Genomic DNA, 10,251 nt, shown 5'->3' with positions numbered 1-10,251 from the left:
CACATAGCAATATATCCGAATATACTTTTCACAAAATTAAAGGTTTCCCCTTCAAATGTGATATATCTTTCTCTTCTTGTAATATAGGATATTTAATATTTTTGAAGCATAAATGCAATACCTGCAAATGCCCTTTTTATTTTTACTATTTTAGTCCACATTTGCATAATAATAAAGCCTATATCCAAAGATACTGATAACTAACTCCCTATTACTCTGTGCTATATAAGCCTAATCAGGTAACTGTGGAATCGTGTATTGCCTTTCCATTGACAATGTCCCAAATTCTTGGTGAAAAGTAATTTCACTGAACATCCCAAAATTGTGCTACAACATTATTTACTGAATAACTCCATTCAAACCTTGATGATCATCCCAAACAATGATAAGTATCGGGAGGGACATGTGACACACTGAAGTACAGTAGTGACATACTCAACAACACCCAAATCAAATAAAACATTCAACAAGTGAGGTTATACATTTAATACAGCATTTATTTGCTTTCCCTTGATGACAACAGGGATACACACATGAATTACATGAGTAAAAACGACAACATTATAAATACAAAGGGAAACATTAACATAAAAAAGTATCTATTAAATAATTTGTCAAGTGAAGTAATAGCTGGTGTCATTCTGGAAGTGGTGGAGAGAAGAGTTCACAGCAATGTACTCCAGCTGGAAGCCTCCTGCCACTACAGAGGCATCGGACAGGAACTTTAGTGTCATCACATTCCCTGTGGGAGAGAGAAACGGGGAAAGGTGACATTTGGATATTTGCTATGTGGATTTATCAAATCAAATTTTATTTGTCACATACAAGTGTTTAGCAGATGTTATTGTGGGTGTAGCGAAATGCTTGTGTTTCTAGCTCCAACAGTGCCATAATATCTAACAAGTAATATCTAACAATACATACAATCTAAAGTAAAGGAATGGAATTAAGAATATATAAATACTTGGACGAGCAACGTCAGAGCGGAATAGACTAAGCTACAGTAGAATAATAGAATACAGTATAAACATAACAGATGAGTAATGCAAAATATGTAAACATTATTAAAGTGATTAGGGTTCCATTATTAAAGTGGCCAGTGATTTCAAGTCTAAATGGATAAATGGATATATTGCTATGTGTATAAAGTACTGATAATACCTCCTGTCCTGATATTTGATATGTGGACATAGTTTATCAAAGAAAACCATTATAACTAAAAATCGATAAACAATTGATGATTAAAAAAGGGCTTTGCCTCATACCTACAACCGCAGCACAGCCGTACCAAAAAAGTCACAACACACCCCGTCTTGTGTACATTTGCTTTAATCCTTGCCAGAAATATACAGTAACTTCTTGATCTATAATAATGAATATTCATCATAATATGGTAATAAAATAGGAATGCGTTTGTTTCATACCTGTGCTAATTAAGTCATCTGGTAAGTAATCTCCACAGTACCTGGAAATAATAAATATATTTATTTAATCGTAGAGTAACATGTGGACAAAATGGTCATACGAAACACCACTAGAGGACAGTAGCCTATGTTATGACAGTATGTTGTGTGAAAAGAGAGTCTTATGAGTCTATGTGAGTATCAATAAATTTAGTACAATGCAACTTTCTGACATCTTGGATAAGACTGTAACAACCCTGAATCAACCATACAATGTAAACTCAACAAACTAAAACTTAATGCAAAGGCACATTCAATCAAAAGCTGGAACCTCACCTCCCGGCGAAGCCAGAGACGTCGTCATAGCTGTCATAGATCTCCAGATAGTCTGCTAGACAGGACGTGTCCTCCTCCACGTCGAACTCCAGGAAGTGCAGGCGTATCCTCTGTCCATAGCGCACACGGATGTGCCAGTAGCAGATCTGCTCATCCTGGTACTCCTCTGGGTAACCAGGTGACTGGATGATCTTCTGCTGGTCTGTCAGAGTTCCTCCACACTCCTTTGCTGTGGACCATGAGAGAGGAGGAGACAGGATGAGGAAATGTTATATTAGAAATTATAGATATACTGTAACAGATCAAATAGAAAGAACAATATAATAAACATAACTAATAAACTAAACTAGATTACAGAGGACTTTCAATTAGTCACTTTCCTTAGCTGATTGTAAATAATAACGTGAAGAGAATATTCTTCACAATGGCTGTTACTAGACTGTTAATAGTAATGCTGTAGACATAACAAGTTTAATAAAACTAACAGTTTAGTGTGTTACATGTGCTATCATCATATGCATTATGATAAATGAAAATATAGGTATTTCTGCTTGTGTTGTTCTCTTTCACGTGTGATGTTACCACTGAATGATGTTAGAAATGGGAAAAGAGACTGTCATTTGAATGAAGAAAATTAAATGAGCATTTTGGATTAAATTAAATGAAAAGCTCTAGATCCCTTGGATTTGTAAAGGGAAAATTATTGTATTTAGGAGTTGTTTTATGCAATTCATCGATGAAATGCAAACCATACATCCTCTAAGTCACAGGCAATTATGGGGAAAATTAGCAGCTAAATGGCACCCTATTACCTATTTAGTGCATTACTTTTGACCAGAGTGCTATGTCAGAAAGTAGTGCACTAAAAAGGAAATATGGTACCATTTGGGACACAGATAGTATCTTAAGGCAGCTATCTCATCCAATGAGGCAACCTCTTCCATGGTGAGTAAGGTCGTCCCATGTGGTGCCAACTCCAAACATGTGGTCATGTATCATTCCCCACCATGAAAACATCATGACAGGTCCCAATACAGCTGTTTTGTCATGATAAATTAAAAATTAGGTATAAGTGTTATTTACAATAACTGGATAAAGTTCTTACCACATACTGTATGTCCCGAAGAGTTACAGTTTAAAGACTGGGTTCTTACCACATGACGTAAAGTATTAGATGTTCATATCATCTACAGACAAGTCAGACCATTAAGAGTTCAGTGTGTTCCTTGCTGGATTTACACCTCAACATGTTGCTTTGCTTCGTCATTCTACAATACAAAAATGTTCATCGTCTAGAGAGAAGTCCCAGTCATTGGGTATTTGGTGTTCCTTGTTGGCTTCACACCTAGCGGTGTTTCTTTGCCTCACCCATAGACTTGTATAACTATCTGCCTCACCATTCTATAAGACTGTATAACACCATTAAACAGTCCAGCCTCTGTTGGCTCTCTCCAGTAGCATATTGGCATGGATGCACCACTTTAGAGCCACTCCTGAAACCTTACCAAACCTCTTAAAAATGTCACAGGCAGTTATGCCGGGTGTTTATATTAATAATATTGCTTTTGCAACCCTTTCAAGATATACTGAGATGGATAGGAAGCTAAATATCTTTCAACAAGAAAACAATCTTCATCTCCATGTATGAGCCCAGTCAGAGACAATCTTAATGAAATGAATCAACATTTAGTTGGCTGTTTGTGTTATTTTCTCTCCTGTCGTCCATCATGACAGCTCAAAGGCATTCAGGTCTCGCTTCATCTGCAAGGCTTCGGTGAATCATCTGGAGTGTTTACAGCTGTACGTCACCCCATCACTCATAGTTCAGACTCTATCTCAGTTATCACTGTTAGTACTCCAGTGGACACTGGAGTGTGCCTTACTCATGTTGGGAGACCTTATGGAGTCTTTATCGAAACCACAACCCCCCTGCCCATGTACAGTCATCAATGTGTCCCACTAGTATGTTAGCCTACATGTCATGGACCACAATCAACTTTACAACTCTGACCCTGTGTGTCCTTAACCTCGCCCCTTAGAAACCAACGTCTGTCTGACTCAACCACACACTCATCTCATATGGTGGAAACTCTTGGTCGATTAAACTGTTAAACCAACACACCCAGGATTGCTTAAACCTCCATTTGTCATGCAAGCAGACGGGTTCAAATACTATTTGAAATATACTGCTCAAAAAAATAAAGGGAACACTTAAACAACACATCCTAGATCTGAATGAAAGAAATAATCTTATTAAATACTTTTTTCTTTACATAGTTGAATGTGCTGACAACAAAATCACACAAAAATAATCAATGGAAATCCAATTTATCAACCCATGGAGGTCTGGATTTGGAGTCACACTCAAAATTAAAGTGGAAAACCACACTACAGGCTGATCCAACTTTGATGTAATGTCCTTAAAACAAGTCAAAATGAGGCTCAGTAGTGTGTGTGGCCTCCACGTGCCTGTATGACCTCCCTACAACGCCTGGGCATGCTCCTGATGAGGTGGCGGATGGTCTCCTGAGGGATCTCCTCCCAGACCTGGACTAAAGCATCCGTCAACTCCTGGACAGTCTGTGGTGCAACGTGGCGTTGGTGGATGGAGCGAGACATGATGTCCCAGATGTGCTCAATTGGATTCAGGTCTGGGGAACGGGCGGGCCAGTCCATAGCATCAATGCCTTCCTCTTGCAGGAACTGCTGACACACTCCAGCCACATGAGGTCTAGCATTGTCTTGCATTAGGAGGAACCCAGGGCCAACCGCACCAGCATATGGTCTCACAAGGGGTCTGAGGATCTCATCTCGGTACCTAATGGCAGTCAGGCAACCTCTGGCGAGCACATGGAGGGCTGTGCGGCCCCCCAAAGAAATGCCACCCCACACCATGACTGACCCACCGCCAAACCGGTCATGCTGGAGGATGTTGCAGGCAGCAGAACGTTCTCCACGGCATCTCCAGACTCTGTCACGTCTGTCACGTGCTCAGTGTGAACTTGCTTTCATCTGTGAAGAGCACAGGGCGCCAGTGGCGAATTTGCCAATCTTGGTGTTCTCTGGCAAATGCCAAACGTCCTGCACGGTGTTGGGCTGTAAGCACAACCCCCACCTGTGGACGCCGGGCCCTCATAGAGTCTGTTTCTGACCATTTGAGCAGACACATGCACATTTGTGGCCTGCTGGAGGTCATTTTGCAGGGCTCTGGCAGTGCTTTTCCTGCTCCCCCTTGCACAAAGGCGGAGGTAGCGGTCCTGCTGCTGGGTTGTTGCCCTCCTACGGCCTCCTCCGCGTCTCCTGATGTACTGGCCTGTCTCCTGGTAGCGCCTCCATGCTCTGGACACTACGCTGACAGACACAACAAACCTTCTTGCCACACCTCGCATTGATGTGCCATCCTGGATGAGCTGCACTACCTGAGCCACTTGTGTGGGTTGTAGACTCCGTCTCATGCTACCACTAGAGTGAAAGCACCGCCAGCATTCAAAAGTGACCAAAACATCAGCCAGGAAGCATAGGAACTGAGAAGTGGTCTGTGGTCCCCAACTGCAGAACCACTCCTTTATTGGGGGTGTCTTGCTAATTGCCTATAATTTCCACCTGTTGTCTATTCCATTTGCACAACAGCATGTGCAATTTATTGTCAATCAGTGTTGCTTCCTAAGTGGACAGTTTGTTTTCACAGAAGTGTGATTGACTTGGAGTTACATTGTGTTGTTTAAGTGTTCCCTTTATTTTTTTGAGCAGTGTATTTCAAATACTCTGAGCGTTTTCTTTAGCCTGCCTGGAGAGTCAGGTGGGTGAAGTTTGCACTTTTAAAAATGAGCTATTGGTTCCATTTGCAACAGTCAAGTTCAATCAATCACAGGTCAAGAATTTGAAATGATTTGGAGTATAATTTGAAACCAGGTCTGTTCACTACTCACAGTTGGGGTTGTAGCAGTAGACGTCCCATCTTTCACTCTTGTTCAGCCTGTACCCGTAGTCGATGACACCAACCTTCCCAAAACCACAGTTGGCACCAGCTTTGACGATAGGGTAGCCTACACGACCTTTGTCATACCACCCAGCCGCACACACGTGAAAACCTAGGAATGAGGGACAAAGAGTTAGCCTGGTAAGAAACTGAATTTGCAAAGTTTCGGGCTAAGAGTGTCATATTGGTAAAATAATAAGAGAGCTTGGTTTCTAGAACTAGCATCCCCCTCTTAGTACCACAGATAAAACACTCTTACAGAAGATCCATGGCCATATTGGGTCACCACAAGCCATTCGTCTTGCTCGTATTCTCAAAACAAAACCCTGTCTTTGGAAATGCTACGGTCCCTGGCAAAAATGTGCCTTCCACTGACTTTGCATCTGAAATTACAAGCGGACCATTGATGTGGGGATGTGGATGGGTGGTGGGTGGTGGGGGTAACGCATAATGAACTCCAATGTATCTAAAAAAGCCTCCAGTCACAATCAGTGGACCACAGTCAGTCAGGAAATGCAGGGGGAAAAAACTCAGACCTCCTAGGATAATTGGCCATGGGGCAGCTCTGCTCTAACCACAGACATACAAGTGGTGGTTTCCCAAGACAGGGCCTGGTCTGGCTACAGTTTGTCTGCCATGTCAATGTTAACATAAGCCAGCCAGGCAGGTGTTACTGTTCTTACTATACTGGGGAGACGTCTCAAGCTGGTACCAATTCACTCCCTATAACCCTTCTCCTTGACCCTAAACCTTTGACGTTTGATCTGTAAAGTGTAGGAAAAATGGTGAAAACAACACTCCCCTGCAGTATACTGCTTATATACCTTTCAGGTCTACAGACATCGAAGGGTTAGGGCCAAGAGGAAAGGGTAGGAAGTCCCACAGAGCAACAGGCTGTAGTGCAGTGGCAAGACAACTTTGATTGATTTCATGGTAGAAACGCAAGATTAACACACTTTTTCCTGGCATTGCTTGTCCAGTGAACACATGGTCGGATAATTTAAACTGTTTAATTATAAGTGCTCTTAGGCAAACTGTAAGGCATCATTAATTAACAGTGATAATGGCATTTTGTAAACTCAGGGCTCACTCATTAGTTGCCACTGCTTATTTTGAAAGTCTGCATTGACATTGACAGAATCCAATTGGCAACATTATGCTGCTTCTGAGTTGTAGTCCTCCAGACTCTTTCCTTGTAAATTCAGAGAGGGGGGGGGGGGGGAGAGAGATGGAGGACATGGACAAGAGGGGACTGGGGGGATTGGGAAGTTATTGTAAACCTATTTGACGAGCAGCCTCCAGTTGATCGTAAGTGGCCAGATTTCCTCCTTCGTATTTGCACACCGACTTGGCCTCCTTATAAGTCAGCTGATATCTCCCTTTACGCGATTCCCTGTGGTAGACTCCAGCAGCTTGCTCTGTCCAGAAAAAAAGACGTCCCAGTCAGTCAACACTGCTATCACTATCAAAGCACTACAGATAGACAGATATGCTGCCAATGCCTGTGTAGTGTCCCACTGCCACAACCACAAAGACACGTATCCAGGCAACAGAAAAACAAGTGGAAAATATTATGTTAAAACAAGATTGGGGGAATCCTTCTCAGGGAGCTAGAACAAGCAAAGTGGCATACAGACTAAGAAGTTCATAGCGGAAGAAAAGAAACATGAAACACCCACAGTGGATAGGCCAACATCTTTCAACTCTGTAACGTGTTGTGGTTGGATAGAAAGCCTTAGGACAGACGCTAAGTGTTTGTAATCTACCTCTCGGGAGTGGTCATACTCCTGTGCTTCCCTATGGGGGGGTCCTCCTTTGAACCCGTTTTGACATCAGGCATGCATGACCTTCTAGGACTTGGAGTGCAGTCCAAGTTAGCTACGAGTCAATGTTTGCAACTACTAGTCAACCTCTTCCTCCAAGGTGCCTTGTGAGGTGGTACCTCATTTTCATTATAATCCTAGAGAGTGGTGTGTCTCACTATTAGTCTAACCAAATGATATAGGGGGTTTGGGTCACATGATATATTACAGAAAACATGCAGTTTAGTTTATGTGTTCCAGATGTGTGTAGGCCTGATGGGCAAGTCGAGCTCATTAACTCGATCAGAAGTAGCCTATACGACACATTCCATTGAAAGTAGTTTGGGTTGGGAAATAAGTTTTTGCCTGTGCTGCAGATGGGTTATATCGGTCTGCTCATACAGGACTATAAAAAGGCCCAGTGCACTACTTTTCTGAGAGAAAAATAAAAAAATAAAAAAATAATATATATATATATATATATATATATATATATATATATATATGTGTATTTTTTAGGGGGTGCTGCAGCAGCCTCAGCACCCTTAATTCCTGCAGCTATGGGTTGGGCCAAATTCAGTCTTCAATATAATATTATTAGACAATAAGCAGACTGGTCTATAAACTGAGTGTGTCAAGGGCAGATGTAATAAGAGTGGGTCTGTCTCTGTTTTACACAAGAAATGTGCAGTCTGATATAACATTCTGTCCTATTTTTTCATTGCTATGCCCTAACATAAACACTGAAAGAATGTTCTGCACATAAGTTTGCACAGCTTTCTTGTTCATGTGTGTTTCTCGTCCCTTAGACAAAATGAAGTCATGCTTTGCAAGACGCTCATGCGTGTGTACAGTCGTAAATATGTCCGTCTCTAACTGTGCCCTCTACCCAAACACACATCATAGTGATATGTGTAATTTAATAACGTTACAACATAACCGTACAAATGATGTAGACAAAGTGTTATCAGGGTTAATTCATGCTAAATGTTTTTAGGCAAAAAATATATATAAATAGCCTATGTTGTGCAGGATTGTGAGATTATGTTGAAGATAAAGACCTGTTAGAGAAGTGAACATATAAAGTTAAACTTTTTCTAACACATGGGAATGATAATTAGCCTAAGTTTGTAGACACATCAAAGAGGAGTCACTACAGACACGGGTTCGATCCCGGGCTGTATCACAACCGGCCGTGTTCGAGAGTCCCAGAGGCGGCGCACAATTGGCCCAGCGTCGTCCGGGTTAGGGTAGGGTTTGGCCGGGGTGGGCCATTTTAGAATAACAATTTTTTTTTAAAGAAACCGGCGCCTCTTATAGGCCTATGTCCAAGCAACCAAAACCCCAAAAAAAACATACCACACTTTTTGAAAGATTCAGTGTCATTGTTGTGCTAAACGTTACATCGGAACATTCCACAATCATATTATAAAACACAAGACATAAATCTTTCAGGAGAACGTCCTACAGAAAACCAATGTTTCCAACCGCAGTTGTTGGAATGCTTAAAAGTTCCAAAAGTAGCCTATCCTTGTTGGAAAGTAATGATTCCAAGATCACAAAAGAAAGCATGATTTACCCAACCATATGGAGTTATGAAAGATTCCATTTCTGAAGCCCCACGCTTGCACTTCCTTCAAGAAGAAGCAGATGGCCCAGATGACAGCGAAGATGCGCATCCTCCTCTTGAACAGAACAGAGCTGTGCGCTGCGGGTTGATATCCTCTCGCCAGCTGCTACCGCTCGCGCTGTGCTCGCTGCTCATCTGGCGACTGGCCTTTTAAATAGACTGCCCCAGCGGCGCGCTCTGCCAAGGCTAAGCGTCAAGGTAATGAGAATACGTTGCCCAACACTGAGAAGTGACCATACATAGACTTATGGGAATTTACCAGTGGAGGACCATGACCTGCGTTGGATTTAAATGAGTCTGTGTCAAGCATTAAGACATGATAGGTTTTACAGATGTTTAATGTGTCACTGACTTTATAAGTTAAGGCATAAAGACATCCATATTCATCACATAACAATGTGTTCATGCAAAAGAACACACTTCTTTAATCATTTTTTAGGCCTATAGGGGACACAATGGCTAAAATATCCCATAGATGTTTCAGCTACCTTATTGGTGAAGTGCCACTTAACTAAAAATATACCTGGTTGTCAATGGCAACTGATTAATAGAGGGTAAGGCCCTGTCCGGGGGTATCATCGGATGGGGCCACAGTGTCTTCTGATCCCTCCTGTCTCAGCCTCCAGTATTTATGCTGCAGTAGTTTATGTGTCGGGGGGCTAGGGTCAGTCTGTTACATCTGGAGTATTTCTCTTGTCTTATCCTGTGTCCTGTGTGAATTTAAATATGCTCTCTAATTCTCTCTTTCTGTCTTTCTCTCGGAGGACCTGAGCCCTAGGACCATGCCTCAGGACTACCTGGTATGATGACTCCTTGCTGTCCCCAGTCCACCTGGCCGTGCTGCTGCTCCAGTTTCAACTGTTCTGCCTGCGGCTATGGAACCCTGACCTGTTCACCGAACATGCTTGTTGCACCCTCGACAACTACTATGATTATTATTATTTGACCATGCTGGTCATTTATGAACATTTTAACATCTTGACCATGTTCTGTTATAATATCCACCCTGCACAGCCAGAAGAGGACTGGCCACCCCTCATAGCCTGGTTCCTCTCTAGGTTTCTTCCTAGGTTTTTGGCCTTTCTAGGGAGTTTTTCCTAG

The 10,251-nt window shown here is 42.1% G+C and overlaps 1 protein-coding gene across 2 annotated transcripts; it reads right to left on the bottom strand.

Moving 5' to 3' along the window:
- Positions 1–471: 471 nt before the first annotated feature.
- Positions 472–9,290, bottom strand: tnfaip6 (tumor necrosis factor, alpha-induced protein 6). 2 transcript variants are annotated; one of them, NM_001141030.2, is made up of 6 exons: positions 9,100–9,272; positions 6,999–7,136; positions 5,669–5,830; positions 1,740–1,968; positions 1,425–1,465; positions 481–742 (listed from the first exon to the last, which is right to left on the bottom strand). In NM_001141030.2, exons 1-6 carry the CDS (start codon positions 9,197–9,199, stop codon positions 615–617), a joined length of 798 nt encoding a protein of 265 aa, NP_001134502.1. In that variant the 5' UTR covers positions 9,200–9,272; the 3' UTR covers positions 481–614. The 2 variants fall into 2 exon arrangements, with proteins under 2 accessions (XP_014029020.1, NP_001134502.1); XM_014173545.3 differs by lacking the exon at positions 6,999–7,136 and having other exon boundaries at positions 472–742; positions 9,100–9,290.
- Positions 9,291–10,251: the final 961 nt, after the last annotated feature.

Source organism: Salmo salar, chromosome 25 (assembly GCF_965601325.2).
Source record: "Salmo salar chromosome 25, fSalSal1, whole genome shotgun sequence".
Lineage (NCBI taxonomy): Eukaryota > Metazoa > Chordata > Actinopteri > Salmoniformes > Salmonidae > Salmo > Salmo salar.
This window is presented reverse-complemented; position numbering and strand designations above follow the sequence as displayed.

What these genes read in the sequence shown, in the direction of transcription:
- tnfaip6 (NM_001141030.2), bottom strand. Translation starts at nt 9,199, where the DNA reads ATGCGCATCTTCGCTGTCATCTGGGCCATCTGCTTCTTCTTGAAGGAA. An exon ending in GTCTCTGGCTTCGCCGGGAG is followed by an intron (nt 1,466 to 1,739) that starts GTGAGGTTCCAG and finishes TATTATTTCCAG; the next exon opens with GTACTGTGGAGATTACTTAC. An exon ending in AGATGACTTAATTAGCACAG is followed by an intron (nt 743 to 1,424) that starts GTATGAAACAAA and finishes TCTCTCCCACAG; the next exon opens with GGAATGTGATGACACTAAAG.